This window comes from Pyrgilauda ruficollis, unplaced genomic scaffold, assembly GCF_017590135.1.
Source record: "Pyrgilauda ruficollis isolate IOZ18807 unplaced genomic scaffold, ASM1759013v1 scaffold5, whole genome shotgun sequence".
NCBI classification, from domain to species: Eukaryota; Metazoa; Chordata; class Aves; order Passeriformes; family Passeridae; genus Pyrgilauda; species Pyrgilauda ruficollis.
The window spans coordinates 17,861,300-17,886,776 of NW_024526599.1; the positions used below are offsets into that span (position 1 = coordinate 17,861,300).

Consider the following 25,477-nt stretch of genomic DNA (forward strand, 5'->3'; position numbering starts at 1 on the left):
GTCTGTGCTGTAATAAAGTCATAAGGTGATGAGGATAGACAGAGACTTCAGGAACACTACTTCAAACTGAATGCCTGGAATAATATGTGATGGCTCTGCACTCCCCCTCCAGGCTGTACAGCATTTAAAAAATACATGCTGAAGAGCCTTTGTAGCCCTGAAAAAAAAAAGGCAGAGAGATTTCTGCTGTATGTTTTACTCCTGCTGAGTCAGTTTAAGCATCTAGGTCAGGTATCACCTACCTGCAGTTAAATTTTGTTCAGTTCTTGCATCTTTCTTAAAAGCCTCTGTGGTGGTTGATTGGTTTCTTCAGAAAACTTGAAAAGGGTTTGATGACAGCTGAAATAAGCTGGTGTTCCTGGACATGGGCTAGTACTGGACATTAAAGAAGGGAAACTCAAGAGGTTAGAGTAGAGGAAAGGGAGAGCTGCTGTATTGCTTTAGGAAGCATTTAACTGTCTTGGGCTTCACATCATGTAGATGCAGGGGGAGATGCAAGACAAGAAGTGTTGTTTCTCTTCACCCATTTGGTTTGAGATAAGACCACAGATAAAGAAGCTTCTGAGGTACAGCATCTTAAGCATTTCAGTTGAGCAGATGATCCAGGTACAGCTCTGAAAAATGAAGTCTCTCTGCTGAGAACTAGAACTGGCTCCTGACTGGCATGCTTGAAGTGTGAACAGAGCCAGTTGGGACTGTCTGCACCAGCTTATACAGACAGGCCTGAGGCAGAGCTTAGAAACAAAACATCACTTCTTCGGGAGTCTGTCTTTGTACAATCACCAGCCTGGACTGTGAGAGGCACAGGGTGAAGGTGTGTGTTCACCACTTGCCAAGATGGATGCAGGCAAAAATTACAGTTGACCAAGCTGTGAAGGTCCTGGGGGGTTTGAAGACTTCCATCCATGTCCAGTCTTGCCAAGCCGTCTGCAGACACCATTAATTTAGTTTTGTGACTGCTATTCTTGTGTGTTTGTCCAACCTGGCTTATATTATAGCCCAGAGCAGGAGTTTTGGAATAATTTAAGGTGGTAATTTACAGCTAGCTGAATTTCCAGGTCCTCTCAAGCACGATCTATGTGCTGCTGCAGATTAAACCCAGCAGCATCCTTATTTGCATGGATGTTCTTGAGTTGTCGTCTCCTAATGGGCATAGCTTGTCACAAGGCAAACTTTAAAATTACAACCATGAGATTAAATGGCAAATCAGTCTTCCTGTTGCATTGCTTAAATAACTTCTACACATTGTAATGGGGGGGAAGGCATAATTAGAGCTGTAGAAATAGAGGTGCTTTGTGTTTGTGGGTTGGCAATTGTCTAAAAGATTTTTGTGTCTCTGTAATGCGAAAAAAATACCTTAAGAACAAAACAAAAGACACCTCCCAAAAAAACTCTAACATATCTCACACAAAATACACTAGATTTTATTTAAGTAAAATAAGTCCTTTTTTGTTCTGCTCTAATTCTTAATGTACAATTGAGAGGAAATCCTCAACAGTGGTTTATCCATGTTAGTCTATGAAATCAGGAGTTTTTTCCTAAACAGGAAAAACTGTTAATACACTTGAGATGCATCAAAGACAGAGACAGCTGATGTGCAGCAGGTGAAATGGGTAATTCTGAGACAATGAATTCTAGGTTCTGAAACTGGTGCATTGATAAAATGTTCTCCGTCTGTTGTTGGCTATCAAGTATTCCTGTTGAGAGACAGGTTGTAAAATTCGGAGTAGCAGCAACTTCTGTGGCCTTAAAATTTGCTTTGTAATATTAACCTATAAATTTAATTTTAGATAAGACTTTAAAGAGTTTCTTCCAGAGTGGAGAAAAGTAAAAGAAATGTGTCTGAAATCTATGACAAGAGGGTGATCTTTACAAATTGACAAAGATTCCTTATGATCAATCAGCCCATCTTAGTTTAAGTGACAAAGATATCAAACACATTGACTGCATTCTGGATAGAATTAATGTATTCATCTAGAGCAAGAGTCCAGCTTCCAAGAACAGGTTTTCTTCAGTGTATTGCATTAGAGCAGAGAACACTTGGCAATTAGGGTGGGTGCGCACACTTGTAGAAAGCAGGCTGCAGCTTTTGGATTTGGTGATGTTGGACAGGAATGACAATTACAGCACCTAATTTAGTCACCTGAGCTTTGTCAGCCAGGCTTTCAATGTAGCTTATGTAGAGAAAGGCTTCTCTCAAGCACTCATTGGTGTTGTAGTTAGGATTCTGCTCTAAGTCAGTGTCTGCAGGAACCTGTTCCACTACAGAGGGACCAAGGGGTATCAGTGGGGAGAATTTTTTTACCCCCAAACATTTGTTTTTGGTGTGGGTGTTTTGGTTTGGTTTTGGTTTTTTGGTTTTGTTTTTTGTTAACTCAGCTGAAATCACTGCTTCATGGAATCACTCTTTGTGTAGCTATACCTTTAAAATAATCAGAAAGTGAAATTATGCAGGATGGCACTTCAGCTATTTATCTTAGTATAAACACAGGATTCATGTTAGCTGCCTAAAGTTTCTAGGAATATTTAGATCTTGGAGGTTACATCCATGAGTCTGGGAATACCGTCCCTTTCACCTGTTTTCCAGCTTTATCACAACAGAACCAGTGGAAGTAATTTCAGATGATTTTGCTGTCTGACAAAGTCTTTCCAAATGATTCACCAAGTGAGATTTTTAGGAACCGCTAAGGTATGATGAAGAGTGAAATGAAAACTTAAACGGCTCAGCTGAATTACTGCAGCTGATGGTCAAGGGATGCAGAAGTACTGCTACTGCTCTTACTAGGCTCTCTTCACCTACCTAAATCTTTTGTCAAACATGTTACGTGGATTCAGACTTCAGATTGGGCTTCTGCAACCCATGTGCTAGTCTTTAGTGGTGACTGTGAATAATAATAATGCTTAGGAGCTCTTGGGATAGCTGCTCTGCTAGCAATGGTGCAAGGAGCCAAAAGGGGAAGAAACTATACCGGTGGCTTGTAGCTGTGCTGGGAAATCTCATCAGAAAATCCATGTCTGGCCTTCTGGCAGGTAATGCAGTGACTTGGAAACAGCCTTCAGCATCAGCTCTGTAGCTGTGCTGGGAAATCTCTTCAGAAAATCCATGTCTTCTGGCAGGTAATGCAGTGACTTGGAAACAGCCTTCAGCATCAGCTTTGTGTTTACCAGGGGCTGTGGTAGCAAAAGAGTTGGGGAATACCTGCAAGCTATGAGGTGCTCTATGCGGAGGGTGCATCTCTGATGCCTTCCTGGTCACATTAGTGTGCCTGGACTAGTGTCGGAGGAGCACTGGCAAACCAGCAGTAAACTTTCACTGGAGGCAAGAGTCCCCGGATTGGACTTTTGGCCAGCAACACTGTATGACTGGGAGATCATGGATCTCTGCATGCATGGGCTATTGGCATTCCTAGTGATGCTTCCCAGCCCAAAACAATGCTGAGGGGAGTTATTGCAGTTATTGACGGATAGCATGGGTTTGTGCTCTGGGATCATCACTGCCCCTTAAAGCATTCTGGAGTCACGACAGGGCCAAAGGTGTGGTGTATAAGTTCTCCTGAGCTCCATCTTGTGTGATCTGGGTCCTGTTCTGCTGGGTGTTGTGCTGAGTACTTTCTCACCTCTTGAAAAGCAGAGATGGACACCTTCTGTAGAACAAGACCTACCTACATGGTATTGGTCATTTTTTCCAAATTGAATCCAGTGACTGCGTAATTAAACTGCTGTATAACACAACAGCTAACAGCCTGCTGCCATTAATCTACTTGTTTTCACATGGAGCCTAGACCTATTAAGAGTTTCATCCTTAAAAATAAGAAGCCTTAGCTTTTCCAGAGAAAAGTTAACACTCAGACCTGGTAGCTAAAAGGCTTGGCCTCCTTAACATGGCAAAAATATCTCGTTAGTCATTTTCCCCATATTGCTGTGATAAGCCTTTATTGTTTGTGGATTAGAGGGCTTCCTCAGGAACTGTGTTCTTCCAGAGATTGCCAGAAGGGTGTTGCTTGCTGTTTGAATAAGGAGAGCACTCAGTGAGAGTGGGGCATTATCAAACGTGTCCACAGATGCACACCTGAACCTCACATTAGCAGGGTAGGTGCATAATCACCTTGTTGAATATACAATTGAAATAACTACACACTGTTGAACTGCTTGGCTTTCGGCTCCTGCAGGCAATTCAGGCTTCCTTTGAGCCTTTGTGTCGTAAAGGAAGGGCCAGTGCGTTCTCACAGAGTGTTTGGCTGCGTTGCAGCAAACCTGGTTACTGATGCCGAGGCATACTTTGATGGATGCACAGATCAAATGACTGTTGGGAGTGGCTTTTGGGGTGACGTCCCACGTACAATGATGTCAGCAAAAGATTTTAAAAAATTCAGGTGTGGCATAATCTGCCAATTAAACTGATTAGTGCTCTGGCTGAGTCCTGAGACGGAGCTCTGACTACAGCCCTGCCTGTTGAAGTCTTTCACGTAGTGCCTTTGGCTCACCTTGTACGAGAATTTAACCGAGTGCCTTCACTGCAGGGTGCTGTAAATTGTGGTAGGATACCATACCAAGGGCTGTGTGCTTGCTCACTTGCCATCGGGGGAAATCTGATAGTGGCTCACAGATGTCCCTGACCGTGTGGAAGTTGTGACACTGGAACAGGTCCTTCGACTCCCGTGGGATCGGGATGGAGTGCATCGCTGCTCTGTTGGCAGAAGTGAAAGCTAGCCAGGAGGCAATGCAGGCTGGGCAAAAGGCACTAAAGCATGATGTGGAAATGTCTCAGAAGGAAATCAGAACGGTGTTAGCATTGCAGAGGAGCCAGCAACAGGTGAAAGAAGATCTCAAAGCAGAGGTGAAGTCCAGTCACTTGGATATAAGAGCTGTGCTTGAGGAAATCCAGCGAGTAAGAGAAGAAATGGAAGCTCGATTAAATACTCAGGCTGATCTGGTGTTACTGATCAAAGAAGTGAGCACCAATTTAACATGTGTAGACAAGGCTTTCCAGAAAATGGAGGAGAGGCAGAAAGTTTTTACTAGCCTGCACCTTCCCACGAGAGAAAATGTTGAGCAAGGATTTTTCTTTGAAAAATGCTTACACCAGACGCATATGGGTTTTGAAAGACCTGTGGAAGTTAACAGTTTGGATGATGAATGTGAAAAGAAGGTGCTTGGGGGTAAGACAATTGTGACTGTAAGTGTGGGGAGAGAAGTGAGGTTGTTTCTATTTGTGCTTGTCAAGAAATTTGTTTATTTTGGTTGCTTTTAAGAAATGTAATTGTTTTTAGAAATTGAATGTCTTGCTTAAAATAATTTGTAATTAGTGTAGATACTAATGCTACTACATATACCTTCCTAGTACATGATATGCAAAGGAAGGCTTTGATTTGGTTCTGCAATCCAAAAAATTGTGTTAGAGATTTTTCTGGTAATCCAGAACAATGCACATATAGGGAGCTTAGGAAACCAGTAGCACAATGCAAGCTCTGAGGTAGCCAGCCAGACAAATACTGTGCCAAGTACTGGGCAGAACCCCAGCACCTAAATGTAACTTTATGGAACACACCCTATGTACTGACAGTTGTGTATTTCTTGCCTCTGAATGGCTATTAACTAAAGAAGCTATGCATGAGAAGCAGTTTGCTTCATAGAGAAGCTTGGAGTTGGTCTAATGCTCTCCCAGTGAACTGGAGACTGCTGTGCCATCCATATAATGGCTGTGGGGGGAGTGAGAGGATTTGTGGACCTTTTCCAAGATCCAGATCACACCTTCTGTGAATGATTTGATGATTCAATCATCAAAAAGCTTAGTCTTTGCAAAATCACTGCTATTTTTTTTTTTTTTTACTGGTGAAGGATAGGAATTTAGATGGTGATTCTGACCAGTTACTGTACTACATACAGTACTTGAAAATTGGATTTTCTGTCTTCCAAAACCAAGCTTTCCAACTACCAAGCTTTCCACTGGGTAAAGGGGTTTTGAGCCTGCTGGAGAGGAGTCTAGAACCCGATTTAAAGGAGGAAATTGTTCTGTGTTACAAGTCTGACTGTATAGAGGTGGCAGGTGAACCAGCCCAAGTGAGAAGGGCTTGGGCTGTTGACCAATACTGTCTTTAAATTAGACTCTGTCATTGATGTGGTGGTATCATTAATCAGACTCATGATGCTTTTGTCTTAATGAAAGCATGGCTTTTGTTTTGACACCACAGCATGACTTCTATACAAATCTGGAAACGATCTGTCATTGCCCAGAGGTACATAGGCCATAAATAAACATCGTAGTGTCAGTAGTGTTAATCTGTAGAGGCAGTTCATGCTACAGAGGGCTCATGCTTTTCAGCATTTGAAGTGACTGTGTATAGCACATGTCTGTGATAAAATTGCCAACAGGAATGTCACTGAGTTTCACTTCATGCATGTTTTTTGTTCAGCTTTTTTTAGTGTAGTATCAAGGGCTGGCTGGATTGGATGCTTGAATGAGCTTATTGGAAAATACTTGGTGGTCTGGGCAGCAGGATAAAAGCAGTGGTATGAAACTGACAAAGTGATAAAGGCTGGCTGAACTGAAAACAATGGATATTTGGAGCCTTTTGTCATTTGTGGTTAGCTGCTGTATCACTGTATTTAAATGAAACTTCTGCATTAGGTAACTGACTGTGTGATGTAATTTTTCCCCAGCATAAAAATTGTCTGCAATTGTTCAGATTTAACACAGCTCTGTCAGCATCCTAGAGATGGTTGTAAAACTAATTTCAAATATTTAATTAAATTATGACACTAGCATCTGTATCAGTGAATTTACCTAATACTCTTACATCAAGGATAATGCTCTAGTTCTCTATTTGTCATAAGTGAAGAATTCAGGAAGGGAGGTGGAATATATGAGAGAGTAGGAGTATGTAAGGCAGTAGGGAAGGGAAGAACTGATTTCTACATGTTTATTCTCTCGTCCGTGTTCTTCCTCCCTGCCCCCCCCCCCCTTGATTATTATTTGTTGTGATTTTTGAAGGAGCTTCAGAAGGTAACCAGTACTTTCCTACACACAGTATTGTCCATAAGATTGCTGGAAATTTGACATGGTTGCTCTCAGATGTGAACTGGCATTTGTGTAAAAGTGTCTACTTAAAAGACATTGTTGCACAGTCAGAAAAGAAGTGGTCATGTTAGTTAAATAGTGGTAAAAATAACTGGAACTGGCAGCCAAGCTCGATTCTTTTGTCCTACAAATTTGTATTTTGATTTGGGTTAGTTTAATACTAGAGCTTTTAATGGCTCTAATATTAAATTGCACAATGGTATGTTTCTAATTTTAACAGTCTTTAACAGTCTGCATCTCTGAACAGAAGTGTAGGGAAATCTCCAAGAATACAAGGGCATTTGAACATTATAAAGCACTATATGCTGACAATTCTCTAACTAGCAGAAATTCTTGCCCAGAGTGGATTTATCTGGAAAATTAATAGGCCTGGGAGGCACTTTCTACCAGGCTCACTAAGGAAGGCATAGAGGACCTTAGTATTTTGAACAGAAAACCTTTTCAAAGACTTTAAAAACAAATGTGGGCTGTAGGAGGCTGATGTATTAATACAATAGCTGATATGTCAGTCAGACTAACATTAACTGAGAATCAAAGCTTTTGTTCTTAATACTTTCTCCAGTTGTGAGATTGAACCTTACACTGTTGGGATGATTCTAGGGTCATTTGACAACCTTCAAACTAGGTGCTTGGGATTCAGAAAAGATTGAGTCTTGTTGCTTAGTTTGTCCCCTGTTTTTCTGCTGCATGTTCCTATCTTTCTTTTATCCAGATCTCACCTCTCAGGTTTTTTCACTCTATCATGAAGAAATCTTGTTAAGTTAAAACTGTACAAAGTAATCTGCTTAGATGTCTTCATTAAATTGCCAAGGGATATTTATCTATTGCATCAGCCTTTTATTGCAAAACTGTTTTCTCATTCCCTTTGTGATCAAGGGGGGAAGACTGGCCCTATCTGCACAGCAGTACTGTACTCCCTTTCCAGTCTGAAGGCAGCAGAGAAACCTGAAAATACAGTGTTTATGAGTCAAGTGCTGATTTATGTAATCTGTTTTCCTCTGACATAAGGTGATTGTGTACTGTGAAAGCATTGACGTTGCCACAAAACTAAGAATATTAAATCAATAATGTAATTTCAGAACTGTGAATATATATTGAAATATATTACATTTTAGAGCTTTCTTAAAGTCTTATCCTTGCGACTGAAAATTGCTAGCACTAAGAAATGCTGTAAGACCTCTAGTTAACAAAGCTCAGGCCTCAGCTGCAGGGAGGGGAGTTTTTACAGTTAAAATTTTAAAAGGAAGAAGAATAATAAGGGAAATGTAGAGAAAATGGTTTTGTATTCAGCAGTACTTTAGACTGCAGGAAATATGAATTCTATGTTGCACACAAAAGAGGACAACTCTTATGTTAGAAATAAATTACTGAATAGATAGCTGGACAGATGTCTTGCATTTTATAAAAGTATTTTTCCAAAGCCCAGTGTGAAGAGTATGTTGAAAAGTATGCCACAGAACACATGAAGATGAGGATGAAGTACAGAACATGGTATCCTCTGCAATGCTACTGAAATAACCCTTTCTCCTAGTTAGTATTTCAGCAAGTGTTTGTAGGAATTTATAACTACTTTCTTTTGCACCTGTCCTTTACATTGTGGAGACTTCAGCATGAAATGCATATTGATCCGTTGTTGTTGTTGTTGTTTTCTTAGTTGACAAGGGCAAGCAGCGGAGTGCCAAGAGCTCATGCATACGCACTCAAGCTTCCACAGATGCACGTTCACCTGGCACTAAAGCAGCCGAGTTGATACAGTACAAAACAAAATGTGAGACCCAAAGTGGAATCATCCTGCAGCTGAAAAAATTCCTGACATCCAGTAACCAGAAGTTTGAAGCATTAACAGTTGTCATCCAGCACCTGCAGTCTGAGGTAAACACTCACAGCTCATCAATTTTGGCTTTAATTGTTTGACCTCTTCTCAGCAAGGGCTTCAGAAAATATTAATATACTCATACTAAATTTTGTGTTTCCATTGCAGTGGTTTCTGTTTTCCTGTGGAAGTTATACTTCTAGCATTAGTTGGCTAGAAAAAGAATCAAACTAATGACATTGGGCTTTGTGGCCTCTGCATGCTTCACATGCCCTTTAAAAGAGTTTTTAAATGCTTGTAGTCAGAGTCCTTCAGGGCTGAGTAGCTTTCCAAGTATGTACTTCAAGTTCTGCCCTTGTAGGAAAGACTAGTTTCAACAGATAATGTACATGGCCTTGCTTTGTTATCTGACATTGGATGGAAGAGTATTTAAGGGGTGGATATGTTTTTGAGCTACTCAGAAGAAAGTCTGAGTTGTTACAGTTTTATTTATTGAATCCTGCATTGTTGATGGGGTCTTAAAATTACTAATAAAAATACAGAACTGCATCTGGAATTACAGAGTGGAATGAATCGGATGTGGCTTATTCTTAATGTTTCTAATCTGTTTGGAATATGTAATGACTTAATCAGTTTGATACTACACTAGAAACTGTTGGTCTGCTTTGAAAACTTTTGAGAAAAGAAAAATGTGAAGTCAAGGAAATTAGTTATAGATTTATACTGCACAGCTGATGCAGGCTTTAATAGCCATTTCACTTGCATTTATAACTAATGTTGTGAGATTGGTATCAGTTTCCTTTCAACTCTTCTGCTATGTGGTGATTTTACAGTCTGTATACAAAAACCACTAAATTGTCTTAGTATTCTGGCAGAAATGTAACATTCTCATGGGATAATATCTGCTTGCTTTCATTTAATCTAAAAATACTGCATTTATCTCTTAGTCTGGTTCAACTCTTAAGAGCAGTGGCTCTTAGCCAGTTTTCTGGGATTGGTTTGATTGGGTTTTTTTAAACTCTTGGTTGAAGCACCTTTCTCTGCCTAAGGAACTAGTTTGAGATCTTCAAAGCAATTTGATACAGGATTTTTGGATGCCTTTCATCTCACATGATATTGTGAAATTTTAAGTGAAACTCTCCCCGCTAAACTTCTGCAAAATCTTCTTATTATGGTAGAATAAGCACAATGAGTTTCTCAGTAACTCTTAAAATTAAATGTCTTGGCCTAGTTTCTTCTCTCCAATATTTTTATTGCAACATTTTAAAACTCACAAATACTTGACAAATGTCATGTTTAGCAAGAAGAAGCCCATCATACTAATTTGCTTCTTCTGGGCTATTTTACAGGTTACTCTAGCCTAAATGTGGGTTTTTTTAAAGAATATTCAGGGGTTTAATTAAGGAAGAAGTGATTTTTAAGGAGTGAAGAGAGAACTGCATGGAAGAAACTAGTGATTTTGCTCCTTATTTCTTTTTGTTAGTCTTTTGCAGATGGAAAGAAAAAATATCTCCATCAAATTATATAAAATTACTAATCTTGGACAGTTAAGTTTGAGCACATGAAATTGAGCTAGGTATGACACAGTGATGTATTTTCATACCAGTTATTGATTTTGAGATTGCTCTCTCCTTTCCTGGGGTAAGACAAATACTTGCTGAAGACTCATTGCCTTACTTTCGTGGAAGTACCACAGGGATGACAAGGACTCTTCTGCCGTGGTGCTGTAAGGAATACTTAAGCACTACTTGTTAGTTAGCTGTGGGAAACATCCTGAAGGATTTCACTGTTCAAGGGAACACTGTGAAGAGTAGTTTTAATTTTGTCTGTTTGTTTGAGTTTTTTCCTTTATGGTGAGGGGTGGAGTCTGGTACAGCTAACAGTCTGAGCTGCCCATATGATTATTTGCCTGAAGTATCACTTGGGGAACCCTTTGATGTAGTTTTCAAACTCTGGATAAACTCAGGGAAAAATTTCAAGTTAGGCTGTAACTCATGAGGTAGGTTTTCGTAGGTTAACTACTGCAGAGCCAACTGAAAGTAGCCTCAGCTTCTCTGTCTTTTTTAAAAAAAATTAAAAACCATGCTTAGCTGATTACACGAGGAGCAAAGCTGTGCTTCCATTCTTCCTGCTGGAGCAAGTGTGAAGTGACATGATGCAGCCTAAGAAACAGCTCTGCTGGAACCAGAGGGAGGACCTGCTCTGGACTCCTCTGGTGCTGCTCTGTCTGTACAGGAAGCCAATTCATCCCACCACTACCAGAAAGCTAAACCAGCATAATAAAGGAGCATTTCTTTGCAAAGAAATGCCAGGTGGTGACGTGGATTGTCCAAATGTTTGGTCAGAGCCAGTGTGAGGGTGAGATGGGGTGAAGGACAGGCTGCCTGGCCAAATGGAGTAAAGTACTGGAGTGAGCACTTGGGTCACTTCAAGGCTGGGCAGCCGAGCATGAGCCTCTTGGCAAAATCTGCTGCAGCCTCTCCTGCTTTACTGCCAAAGCTGAAGTGACTGGGATATGATTTGGCTGTTAGATTTGTTAGGTTTTACTGTCATGTTGTTTTTTTCTTTTCTTCCCCAAGAGTTTCCAATATGTTTCTGCACAAAAGATTAAAGTTGTTTCTTATGAGCTCATGTGAAGTAGAATATAGTTGCAAACAAAATCAGGACTTGCTGGCAATGACTTCTGTCAAAACTGCAGCTAGCCCATTGGAGTGAGGTTGAGAGGCTCAAAGGGTTAAATGGGATTGAGCAATGCTGCTCTGATGTTTCTAGCTGAGCAGGAATCTCTGAAAAAACCCTGAACTCAAACCTGTTTGTTGCAAGAGTTACCTTGGAGCTGTCAATAGTAACAGCTGCTTCTGGTGATAAAATTTTCCCTCTTGATCTCTTGGTGTTTCTTTAGGAAGGGTGGGGAGGGTGTCTATGCTTAGCTACATTTACCGAGACTCTTCTGAGTTAAGAAATCCTAAAAGTCTGATTTCTGCCTCGCAGGAGCTATTGTTGGGTTAATGCTAGACGGAAAACCAATCTTGGCATCCAGAGTATTTGATGGCAATGAAAAGTGTGGCTGATGAGAACATGGAGTTTTTCCATTGTTGGACAGCTGCGTGTGTGCTGGCACTGATAGGAACACAGGTTAAACTGCACACTAATCACAAAAGCAAGTTGACTCTTTCTAGAGTACTGTGCTTCCCCTGATCCCCTGGTAATTCCTGTTACTTCATGACTACTTTCCTGTTTTTTTAAGTTCAAACAAGAAACGAAAAGTGGCAGTACAGAGGAAATGGTGAAATTGGCCATTTACCATAAGCACATGAAGTGCCAAGGAAAGCAGTTTTCCATTAACCTTCAACGGCACTGAGCTCTGAAATTTGCACTACTGCATTTGATCATTTTGATCTTTTAACTTCCACTAGTATTCATTTTAAATGTATTGTCCCTTCAGTAAGAGATATGTTCAGAGATGCTTTAAATACGTAGTTAGCATGTCTATGATAAGTCAGGTTGGGGATGCCACTCTTGCCTCTCTTCCCTAGCCCTTGTGTATGCTTGGGCTTCTTTGAGAAGCTAGTAAAAAAAATTACTGTGGGTCTAGTTTTACAGGTCTGTCCAAGTCGAAAGTGTTTTGGGTATGTCCCCATGCAGTGGTTCACAGTGGGAAGGAGTGGAAGTGAAGAACTGCCAGTGCTGGGGTGGGGTGAGAATGTGTGCCTGAGAGGTCTGCAGCTGTGGCTAGGAGCCAGCTGCTCCCTTGGGAGGCAAAAAACCCCAGTACATCACCAGCTGACAAGGCTGAGGCTGTGGCAGCTCCTGCCTGAGCCTCTGCTTCCTGCCTCCCGAGAGGTGTTCAGCCCCTCAAGGCTGCCCCCCAAGGCTGTGTGAGCCCTGAGGCAGGGCTGTTCTAACTTCCAGCTCTCTGCTGTGTATAAACTCTTACATCTTTTGGAGTGGAGGGTGATTGATTGTTTTAGCAGTGTGGTACTAGCTTGGTTTTAAAACTAGTTTCAGATTTGTCTGTCTAAGGCAGATTTAGCTGTCAAATGAAAGGGTAATATGTAATTAGAACGGCTTTGTAACCATTCAAAGTGTGAATTGATAGATATTTCATCTTCTCATTTTAGTGCATTAACTGCTACATTCAGAACTACATAAACTGTTAAAAATATTTAGATTATAAAATGTTTAGTTATGAATATCCATTTTTATTTTTCTAGTTTAATAAACTAATCCAAATTAAGTATCTCAGTAATTCTCTCCAGATTCTGATACGGAAATGGGCTTCAAATTTGTATCTGTGAAACAGGGTACTATAGAGATGAAAAGAAACTCCGTTTCACTGTTGTGCTTTTCTTGGTATGGTCATGGCAATGCTGCTATTTACTGGCCAGACTTTACTTGGAAATGTTGTGGTGCCATCTTTAAGAAGTTTCCTTAGTAGAGGAAAAGGCCATTTGAGGCGTATAGAGCCTTGACAGTGGGTAACACTAATTGTGAATGTGACACAGGAAAGAACATGAGGAATATGCTAGAAATGATGTGACCGAGCAGGCTTCAGCATTTCTAGGTGGAAATAGAAATTAGCCATTAGTATATGACCTGTTGTAACTGGCATTTCCTGACATATGCATGATCGTAAGAGTCAAGATACTAGTTTCCTTGGGAACTTAGCAGTTTAAAATTGGGTTTTTTTCCATTTCGGAATACATGAGCACATCTATCAGAAATGTTTGTCCTGGCCTTTGTGGAAGTTCAGCAGAAAATGTTTATATTTATCAAATGAGAAGTGCATATCTAGGTTAAGGGGCAGAAGTACACATTGCATCACTAGACCCCAAGAGTTTTGGAACAGTCATCTTTTGACCTATATGTCCTGTTGTTTAGAGCAGCTGTCTTTGAGGAAAACATTTAGTTTTGATTTTCTGGAAGTTAACATCAAACCTGGCCAGTTTTCTTTAGACTTTTCATACCAGGTGTATCTGGCTTCCCAAAATATGGACATAACTTTTTACAAGAGACAAGGATATGTAATTGAGATAATTTTTGTGCTTACTTTGAAAAAAAAAAAGAAAAAAGAAAAATCAGAAGTCAAAATGTCATATCCTGATTTTGAGGAATGCAGATATGTTTTGTTTTGTAACAGAGTATTTGAGTAATACCACTGTAGTTTCCCCCTGTGGAGAAGACCTAGGCTCTGGAAGCCTGTGTCTGATGGGTAGTAGTTGGAAAGCAAGAAAGTTTCAGATGATTCTCAATGTCTCTATAAAATGTGGTATGAATGAACAAGAATGTTGTGGCAACAGATTAAAAATTTGTGAGCGCTAACATCCAGAAAAAACATTTTAATCCATTAATTACTCTGAAACTAGGCTCTGATGGAAATAACCTTTTAGAAGATGTGTCAGAAATAACCTTTTAGAAGATGTGTCAGTTAAGCAATTTAAAGGGTACACCTGAGTATTCAGAATGGGTTGCAGCTGAAGAGAATTGGGAGTCCTGTGCTGTAGCTACTCCTAGCAAAAGGTGTCTTGGAAAAAAAAACCTTTGACTGAAACAAACTTCATGTTTCAGGCAACCAGTGCTGCTTTCCACAAAGAACCTGATTTTCATAACTACCTTGTTATTTCTTGTATTTTTTTTTTCCAAGAAGCTGAAGAATTAATGACAGGAACAAAATAGAGTATCTATTGCAAAATTTAAGGGAGCAGTTAGTAGAAAAAAGAAAGCAACATGTTTCAATCTTGTTTCCTTCTTGATTTGTACTACCTTTTCAGGTGAAATTCTAAACAGTCTTAAAAATGAAATTAATAGTGCATATTATGCTCAAGCATAGGCTTTTATTACAACATTTTGAGTAACTTTATAATGGTAATAACAGTTTTATAGATGTGAGAAAAATAGTGACAGTATAACTTGTCAAAGTTACAAGGTATCTGGTGGCTACTGTGTCATTCAGATGAGTTGGACTGAGACAGAAAGCTTTAACAAAATGCTGAGCAATAAGTAATCACTTAGATGAGGTAAACTTAGTTTTTATGAGATTGAAGTTTCTACAGGGAAGGAAGGAGTCATTCTGTGTGAGAAGTGAGAACTCATCTTAGCATTCAGAAACTGTAAAGTAGCAAGCAGGCTGTTACAGAGAAGTAAAATCAAATAGCCCATATTATCACATCTGGACCTGTCTTTGCAGGGCTATTGCATGAAGGTGGGCATGACTTCTAAACTGGAAAACAAAGATAACTTAGAGCCTATGATCCTATGTAAAGTTTGCAAATGCATAAAGAGCCCGCAAGTAAATGTGTTAAATACATAGTGACTCATAGGAATCCTGTTTGGCTGGTTCTCTGCTGTAATGTTTTCTGCTTTAGTGTTTCGTACACTAAACATCAGGGAAAACCATCTGATTCTCCACAGATGTACCTAGTAGACAAAAGAAGTAAAATATTAGAAATCACAGTAAATCTCCATCAGCTAACCATGTAAATGCTGTATTCCAAGTCTGAATTCTGCTTGAAGTATGTCAAGGTGAAAACTGATGGCATATTTCATGTGGTAAGAAGGCAGTGCATAACACAAATGAGGCCGAGAGTAAATCAGAAGTATTTACTTCACTGTATATTTCTTGATTTGAGATGGTTAATGACATTTTTTATTTTATCACAGTAATCGTCTGCTGCTCCTTTCAAAAGTATGCACAGAGCAGAGTGTAAATCCTGTTTGTTGTACTGCTTCCTTGGCTCATGTCTTTAGCTTGCTTTTGCATTGAGTGATGCAGAGGAACTGACACTCTGCAAGGGGGTGTTAAGTGAGGTACGGAGTAGGTGAGTTTATAAGAAATCAATTTCTAAAATTGTTAATATCTAATGAAAAGACTTACTTAGAGGACTGGATTTTCCTAGGAAAGAAGGAACAGGGACAGGTAGAAATACTGTGGTATAAGGACCAAAATCCTCAAGTCAAATGTCATACTTCAAAGCGGATATGAATGGCCCTTTTGTTGTCCCTTCCTAGTTACCTTCAGGCTGTAGCTGATGACACACGAGTGACTGGAGTTTATGCAAAGATATGACTCAATTTCTACACTACAGCCAGTGATGGTGATCATGTTTTTATGACTGGAGCAGCACAAGGATGGAGTAGACATAAATATCTAATGCTTCATACCCAAGAGGAATGTCTTCTTGGATGAGAAAGACATCCTGTTGACAATTGAGACTGTACCAGTATTAAAAAATATTTAAATTATCATGTTTTTTTTTCATACAACCTCAGCACATCTCCAGTAGGGTGTAACCATACATGTTACAGAAGTGCTTGCAAATTTACTAATTTATTAAGTTTTTTAAATGCTCAGCATTTGTCTCTAAGTTTAATTTTAGGCGTAAGTGCTTGTGGTTTGGTTTGACAGTAAATGGCCTACAAAAACCAGACTCTTCTTTCCAAGAATAGAATTAATTTGACCCTGTGTATGATACTAAAACATATTTAAGTGCTTCCGTTCTTTGCATTGATTAATTTGTTTTATGCACTCTGAACAAATTTTATTTAGTCTGTTATTATAAAATGCTTTTTGAAAAGAGCATTACGATGCTTTTATATTTAACACTTAATTTTCTACTCCTTTAAGTTCTAAGTCTTGAAATTACTTGTTTATTGCTGATGGAAACTAGAAGGCTGATGCCAGCCTTTCCAGTCAGAGATGTTCCCACCTGCCAGTCTCACCGGTGAGAGGCTCAGCTGCTGCGCTCTGCCTGAGACCTGGAGCTGCTCGTCCTGTCTGCACACTGCAGGGGCTCGGTACTGGCATTGTCAGAGCCCTTCTCCACCTTCCCTGGGCAGGGACCAGCTTGCATCCCAGCACTGAGATGAGCATTCCAGGATGGCTGCTCCATTTGTGTCATGGGAAAATTCCCACAACACGGCCTGATTCCCTGGGGTATTTCATGGCCTCAAAGTGAGTTGTGTCTCTTCCTTTGCAACGTACCAGTGCTTGGCAGTTTTTTGGTTGCAGCAATCTATATTGCTTCTTCTAAATTTGTTACTGGGGTAGACTAGGCAACTGTGGCAGCTGGCTTATCACATCGGTATCAGTGTGATATAGCTGCTAAAAATTTAAAAAGCAAACAATTACTGTAGTTTGGTTTGCAAATGTGAACTTTTCATTACTGGTTCTTTTGAATTTTTCTTTCTTTAGTACAGCTCCAAAAGAGTACATATTTTGTTTCCCAAAGGAATGTGCTTGTTTAAAATGTGAACGGTAATGTTTGGATAATTACTACCAGATTGGGCAATGTTAGTTTATTTGGACACACGTACTCAAAACCCGTTTTCTGCCGTCATTTGCTTTTTTTATATTGAGTAAATGTTGAAGGATTTGCAGCTTTAACATGGAGTAAAAACTTAAAAAAGGTGATTAGGACTTTTTGACCAGGCACAGCCTATCTGTGCCTCTCAAAGCCTTGATCTGCAGGTGTAGAACATGGGGCTCGCACGCCAATATCACCCCACCTGGCCAGGAGCAGGAGTGTGCTGGGAAACCTGGAATGGTTAGTCTGGCTAGTTGCACATCCTCTCAAGGAAATACAAAGTTGCCAGTTTGCTGTAAAACTTCATGCTCTTGTATTTGTGGTCTGCAAAGTTGCTGTGGCATACTTGAGAAATGCCCAAGTATTCTAGCTTGAGAATGGCTCAGAACCTGATGTCTTGGAGGTAACTTGGGTCTGTCTTATGTGAAGATTTGATATAGGTATGTAGCCAGGAAGGCTGTTTGTTTGTGTGCTTGGTACAAATATCCCTCTTGCTCATTCTGGAATGTGGACTTTTGTAGAGCTTCCTGCTTTCAAAGCAGAGCAGTGGAAACTGTTCAGACAGTGATAGGTCCTCACCCTTGTTTGTATCTAAAATGACCCTAGGCTGGTCTGTTTGAATCTCAAGCTGTAGCAAAAACAGCTAGTTGCCAGGAAAAATACTCTTAAGTCTGTAATTGAGCTGCATAACTGCCAACAAAACAAACCTGAATTACAAACTTCTTAATTTATTCCATTCCTGACTTGGTAGTTTTTGTCGTCTTGAAGCGGCTGTGTTCTTTAACCTTCTGCCTTGGGCCTCACTTTCCCAAGTGTCTTTGCTGTGGGGCATATGTCTACCTGAACTTGTCAAATTTTCAGAATTTGAAGGATTTTTTAACTGGCTAATTTTCCTCAGAACAAGAAACGTCCAGGTCTCCCTTGTTATGCTGAGAACTTTTTGTAGCATTCAATGGCAGAGGTGCACTGCTCTAATATTGCCTGTGGCAAATGTTTTATCCCTAAACTCTGTTCTTGTTCTTTCCTGTAGCTTCTGTGTTTATGGAAGGGGGGAGTTTTGGTTAAAGTGCAACCTGAAATAGATTCTTTGTAAAAAAGAAAAAAATAGGTACCAAGCAATCTACCTGATCCTCACATAAATTCATAAATTGTACCAGAAGAAACTGTAAAGGGGTATGAAGATCCCTCATGAGTCTCTGACAACTAAATGAGGATGATCCTTATTGCTGGATTTATTTGGATAACAATGCCAAAATTGCTCGATCCTGTATGCTCCAACTTGGTTCTGGTATTGATTTTTCAACTAGAATCATGCTAAGCATAAGCTGGAAGGTTGCTGGATATTCCAGCCCAAAGCATATGCATACCTTAAATTAGATACTGAAGATAGGTCCTTACTAGATTATTCTAGTGCTTTTTGTATTTTACTGCATTTAGATTTCAGATTTTGGAAACTTTAAAGTTTTCTTGGGGAAACCCCCATACCTGCAGCTTCAATTCTCTCAGAACTTAGATAAAATAGACGAAGTTAGCTGCTAGTCAGTCTGACTACTTTAGATGGCTGCTTATCCATATGAGCAACTTGGTCTTCTCATTTCAGGCTGGCAGGTTTTTTCTGAAGGTATTCAAGAGCAGGAGGTGAGGATACAAATCCATCTGGATTTTTTGGATTTGTTAAACTATGAATGGGCAAGATGAACTGAGGCACCACCAATAAAAAGCAACAGGGCTTAGGAGCAGCAAGAAACATGAAAAAGATTACTAAGGCAGTGTTATTTGATTTTGGTTTGGATTTTTAGTCTTAGCCTCTTGTTAGTCCTTGGTATATGCTGATCATACATGCCCTTTTCACATCAAATGTCTTTAACTGAAAGCAAATACAAAATGTGTAGACCGTGAAGAAGTCCATTTGGAAACACTAAACAAAAATGTTCGCATGTCCAAAGGGTCTGCAGCACGGTACAGCCACTGGGGAGAATTTGAGATCTTTTACTGACAAAATGGGCTGGAAAAAAGCAGGTTGTGTCCCAAGGATGCAACTCAAATAACTCACTGTAGCATTCCCATTTTCATCATCAGATGCTGTGTCCATAGTGGGAGCACTGGCGTTGAACAGGAGTGAGATGACTCATCTCTCCCTTCTGAGCAGAGAAGCAGGGAAGAGCAGGGCACGTCCTTTCAATAACTGAGCTCTCTGCTCTCCTGAGAATTTACTGTGGAGGTGAGGCGTGGTTTTCAATCTTAGCCCACTGACACTGTAAAAAGCCTCTAAGTGCTTAATATAAAACTGCAACACAGCTGCTTAATAGACCTATCAAAGTGTAGTGTCCAAAGAATTGTTAAGACTTCTTAAATTGAGTGATTAAAGGAGAATCTTTCTCATACAAGGTCAAAAATACAAATATTTCTGGTAAAGGGCTGGCAGTTTCTTCTAACCAGCCTTTACAGCTGCATAATTATTTCCTAAAACTTGCAAATGAGTGCATAGCATAAAAATTACTCATTTTGATTAGTCTTGTGTCAGACCTTAATACATGACTGGGCTTTGGGTGCTTATTCTTTCTAGTTTTTCTTAAGAATGGTGTATTTTACTGCTTTATTTGTTCTGCAGACGTGCAGTGACTATTCCCTGCCTCCAGGACAGGATGCTCTTAAGATGTAAACCTGTGGTTAGGCTGCAGTGAGAGTGACCGAGGGCAGAGGGGGAGTTTGCTGTAAAGGTGAGGTTCTCCCTGGGGAGAACCAGCTGTAGGTGTGGCTCGACCAGTCTACAAATTCATCTATTGTGCTCAGTTGTGGCCAAGTCTGTGGATTGCAGGGTGAGTTTCAAGCTGTTTGTGCGCCGGGGCTATTGAACCTAAGCCTGGGCATTGGCAGCAGCAAAGCTGCTGTATCTGTGGCTCTCCCATTCAGTTTAGGCCTCCTGTGGCTTATTTTTGCATCAACAAATTAAGTGTGAAGCAGCGTACAGCAAGCTCGAAACAGCTAAAAATAAGCTCGCTTGTCTGCAGAGAAGGGCAGTGTTCCCTCGGTGATCCCGGCTGCCGTCGGAGCAAGTGGAGATCGATCGATCTAATGTCTGGGCTCGCCTTTCATAAAAGAAGGGCTGTGGCTTTAAGTAATCGCTGGCTGCTTGTGCCAATTGCAGAAGCTGCAGTATCTGCCGCTGTCGGGAGCGCTGGGCGCGGACGCAGGATAACCTGCGGAGGCAAGGTCCAGCCTTGACGCTCGGCCCTGGCCAGACCTGCCCGGCTCGGTGGTGCCGCCGCCACCCGCGCGTCGCCGATGAGGGCCGGGGGGCCGAGCGGGGGGCTGCCGGCGCTGGAAGATGGGCTGCTCTAGCAGCAAGCTGTGCCTCTATTCTCAGTGTGCTGCAGCAAGGGTAATGAGTGCTTGTTTCGCAGGGAGCCGGCCGGGAGCGCGGACCTTGTCACCTCCGCTCGTGGCGTGAGGCGGTGCCGCCGGGCCGGGGGCTCTGCCCCGGCTGTGCTCCGCCGCCGCCCGCTGCGGCTCCGGGCACCGCGGCCTGGCCGCCGCCTCCTGGCCAGGGCACTGCTCCTGGGGAAAGCAGGGAGATGGGTGCTTCTGCTTTGTTGCGATCTGTTCACACGTGCCTTGTGCTTCTCTCCGTATAAGAAACACCATCTATCTTAACATTAGGATCTGCGAGCGGCGGGGTGGGTTGTATTCAACTTTGAACAGGGCTGTGCCTTTTCTTCATGGAAGACTAAGCATTTAGCAAAGTTGATGGTTTTCTGTTTGAGTAAGCTTAAGATAAATATTTAATGCATGCTTCTTTCACATATACACTATTCTTCTGTGCACTTGACATCTACCACTTGATTTGTTCTGGAGGCTTATGTTGCTACACCCACCATAAAATATATAATTAATTGCTGCAAAGTAGGATTTTAATTGCAGAGCTGTCCTGGAAAAAGCTGTTCTTTGTTTTAAAGTATAACTTCCTTAACAACAGAAGAACATCTGTGTATATTGTAACAGCTGAACTGTTATCCTAAATGAGTCATATCTTGGCTTCTTGCTCCTGCCTCTTGTTTTTCCTACAGAGCACATGGAAGTTAATTATTGGAGGGTGCCCTGCTCAGACCACTAGTAACCAAACATTTGGGTTTTTTGTTCTTTTCTCTGCAGAGGGAGGAAGCACTGAAGCAGCGGAAAGAGTTATCTCAAGAACTACTTAACCTTCGAGGAGAACTAGGTAAGAATTTATTTGTGCATTCATCATGAGAACAGAAATGCAGCAAAGCAGATCTGCAGAAGACAGATGCCCTGGTACTGTAATGGCAGTCATTTAATTCCCTGACTGAATTCCGCTCAGATGCTTTAAGTGCTGCAGAGCCCTGACAGCGTGACCCCAGGTTCACCGAATTCCTGGCACTGATCTGACTGTGCCTTGCAGGGCCTCCTTACAAAACATGTGTCTGATGACCAAAGCACTCACTTCTAAAAAATGGGAGGATGGCTGACAGCATACATACTTCTGCTTGATCCCTAACTCATTTGTATGCTGTCTTCTAGAGATTTGCTGGCAAAAAATTCATAAACCTGTAAAACATACTGTGCAAAATCTGCATTTTGCCTTAGTGACCTGTGGGTGAATGAGTGTAAAATTAACAGAAGGAAATGCTTTCAGGCTGATGAGATGAAATCTTTGAACTCATCCTAGTGGATGGCTATAACATGAAACTGAGCTATTATGTGCAGGGGCTAGTTTTGCCAACTTTGAAGCTTGATTTAACTGCAGTTAGTGGTAGCTCCATGTAATGTATTTGAACTTAGCAGATGTTCCAGGCAGGTCCCAGTAGGGGCCGGCTTTGAAAGAGCCTGGCCTTCCCCTGCCCTTGCATCCCTCTGTCCTCCTTGTGCCAGCATTGCTGCAGAGGCAGCCATGTCCCCACCAATGCAGTGAGCTGTCTGGGGACCTAAGCCAGCTGAAACTATTGGCTGGTAGTGCTGTTTTGCCAAAGCTGCCTGCCCTGACTTCAGTACGTGACTGAAAGAATACTGGGACTCGAGCAGAAAAAGAGGAAGGAGTAGCAGTGTGCAAGGGTGGTGTCCCCCATCAGCTGCAACTGATGTTTTTATTACTCCAAAGTGACAACAGGACTAGAGTTTTGATGTGGAAAAGGCCTTCTTGCATCACTTAGAAGTTGTGTTATAAACTTTATAAACCAGATTTCTTTTTATTTATGTACTTAATGTGATTCTCTGAGCAACCCCATTTGTTTCCCTCAAGGAAATTACTTCAGAAGGATTGCTATCAGAACAAAAAAGTCTCTTTCCTTCTCTGTGTTTGCATCTTTAATATTATTTTTCCATTATCATCCTAGGTACTATGTTTATCACATATCTAGAAAGGGAAAATTCTGCTTAGATGGGTAGACCAAAAGCTGACCAACACTTTTGCCCGTTTACCACATTTGAGGGTTTTGGTGGGGTTTGGGGTTTTTTTTTTGAATGCTTAGCTCTTTGTAAGGATGCCTCATGCTTAAATGAGCTTTCCATAAACTTGTTATCTTCCTGCTTTGATTAGAAGCCTGCTGAGCTCATAAATGAAACTCCCATTGCAAGCATGGGCCATTCAGTAGGTTGATAACTAGAAAAAAACTTCAAATGCAACTGTGTTTGATGGATGTGTGACACCTGAGTGCTCTGAGACAGGGATGCTGGCTGCTATTGTCAGCTGTTCCCCTTAGGGAGCTGACCTTCCTGGGTCAGTTCTGCAGGAGCATCTGAATGGCAGCCTGGGGCTCACTTCCCTTTGTAAGGTTTCCAGACCATGGTTTCGTGAAGCATTTATTTATCTTCATGCAGCTCCTTTGTCTTAACCACGTCACACGTCTAGCCTGTCTGTACTGCTCTCCTCAGCATGTAAAGGGAGTGGATTTAATTACAGAAGTGAAAAACTGCCCAGGTCTTCAATTCTATCTACCTTTAAAAAGAACTTGGTTTGGGTTTTTTTTTGAAGTTAAGTTAATAATTTGTTGACAAGGTGTGAGAAAAGCATTCCTAAAACTGTAGCTTTAGCTGAAAATAATCTGCTTAAATACATACCTGCTAATCAGCTTTCTGTTAACACTGTTAAATTGATACAGCTGTACTTAAGAGTTCCATAGACTGTTTTGACGTATGTAGTGTGGATTTCCATTCAGTATGATCTAAGCATACCTTTGCTGGGAAAGTTAAGTGCAGTTTGAGTCTTATTTTGGCCATGTAGATGTTTTGTGGAGTCCCAGCTGCCATGTTTTTAATGACTGTTGATTTGCAGTTTGGGGACAGGCAGTCTAAGAGGAATCAGGTGTGCACAGCCCAGTGGAGCCTGTTCCCTGCATGTTGCTGAGTTTGAGAGTATCCTGAAGCTTGTACAGTTTAGACATCTCAGTTTCTTACTTCGAAATTTATCTGTGCACGTTCCCAAGCTCCTTGATTTACCTTGCAAGACCAAATTGACTTGCTGTCAGATGGTCTGTTTTTTGCTGGATTATTGTGAATGACCATTTCTACCAAAATACCTTTTTGTTTAATGGTTTAAGTAGGCATTCCTGTCCCAGGATGTGACTGTGCCAGCCAGGGGGTGATGGTTACCAGATAATGCTTTCTACTCTCAGTAGCTGGAAACACATGCAAGGATTAGCAGTGATAGGTGTTTGGGGATGGGCTTTTCCAAAGGGAGTTCAAATTCAGTAACAGTTGGGTTCTGAACTTGGACTTCCTTAAAATCTCCAGCTACAAACACTAAACTCTGTACTTTGAATGTAAGCACCATAGTTCTGGGAGCCTGGAGCAGCCAGATGTCCTGCTTGTCAATGTTTCTCTTCTTAAGTTGCAAGCTAGTGTGTAAACTTCTAGTTACTTGTTTAATTATGTAAGTAGAAATTGCAAGGGCTGCATGTTTCTTGAGAGGTATGAAACTATTTCTCTGAATCAATTGCACTCCAAATTGTTTCAGATCCTCCTTGCAACCATGCTGGATGTGATCCAGCTGAGTCCTGCTACAAAATAGCAGGTGCAAAGTTGACTCAGCTGGCGCCAACCTTGGCCCTTTGAACATTTCCATTTGTAAAATGGCCTGGAGAGACCTGTGTGTACCCTGGACAGGCAGCCAAATGCCAAACCCCTCTCTCTCACCTCCAGCTGCTGCATGGCAATTGATAAACTGTATTTCCTTCAGAATACCTTCATGTTCTTTTTTTATTACTAAATTATCTTCAAGATGCTTTGGAAGTTCAGATAGAAGAGACTGCTGTGTTTTACAGTGAATGTGATTTGGTTTTCAGGTTAAGGTGATCATTAAAAATATTTAATAATAGGTAGATGCTTCTTTCACTTATTTGAGACAGGGCCTGACTTGCCACACTTCACAGACTTGCCTGTTTGCTTGCTTGAACACTCTGTCACTTGTAGTGTTTGCAGCATGGGGGATGTGAATTTACTTCCCAGCAGAGAAGTGAGTGCTTCACGTTATTTGTTCAATCATACCTGCTTAAATGTTGCTTAAAGCAGGCTTTTTTGGCTACCTGCCTTGTCTAACTTTCCCAAGAACAAAAATATGCAATGTGGTTTAATGTCCTGTATAATTAGTCTCATTATGGAAGTAACACCAAGAGAAACCTAGTCATAAACTTGAAAGCATGTTTGGGTAAAAGAAATTTCAATATTGATAATCTGCCAATACCAAGAATTAATTACTGTGTAGATACAAAAATATGTGTTGTATAGAGAAGGAAATGAGCCTGTCTGTAGCAGACTTACTGGTCAGGTGAACATACAGCTTGTAATGTGAAATACAAGATTTGAGCAATTAAGTGTTAGTGCAGTGTAGTATCATGTAGTACCAAATACTTGGGCTTTTTTTGTAGTAATTATCCCCATTTCACACCCCCCACATCTATTAAAATCCTGACAGTTTACTGTCCTAGTGAACTCTGGTTTAGAATTTCAGACGATCTAAGGCCTTTTCATAAATCATAACTAGGCCAGTGAGTGACTTGGACAATTTTATGAAGATAACTACTGTTTGCGAACCATTTAATTCAGGGTTCCAAAAAATCCATTATATTTTATCTTAGAACTATGGTTATGGTAGCTTTTAGGGAAATGTAAGTTGAAAAATGTTTCATCTAAGCAGTTTAGCCATAAGGGCTGAATTTGGATGATGGTTTTATAATTAGAACAAGAAAAAAACAGTGAAAGGAGATGCTGCACAATTTTAAGGTCTTATGTCTTGGCTATCACTTTTAGTGAAAATACAGAATATCTTTC

General features: G+C 40.8%; 1 protein-coding gene across 4 annotated transcripts in view; it reads left to right on the forward strand.

Moving 5' to 3' along the window:
- MTUS1 (microtubule associated scaffold protein 1) overlaps positions 1-25,477 on the forward strand; it is a 116,782-nt gene that overhangs the window by 80,403 nt on the left and 10,902 nt on the right. For 2 of the 4 annotated variants that reach the window (XM_041479812.1, XM_041479814.1), the window contains 2 exons: positions 8,733-8,950; positions 21,347-21,413. In XM_041479812.1, the coding sequence (XP_041335746.1) occupies positions 8,733-8,950; positions 21,347-21,413 (285 nt within the window). Of the gene's footprint in view, positions 1-4,396; positions 5,160-8,732; positions 8,951-20,354; positions 20,577-21,346; positions 21,414-25,477 lie in introns of those variants that run through there. The other 2 variants (XM_041479813.1, XM_041479815.1) reach the window with 2 other exon arrangements.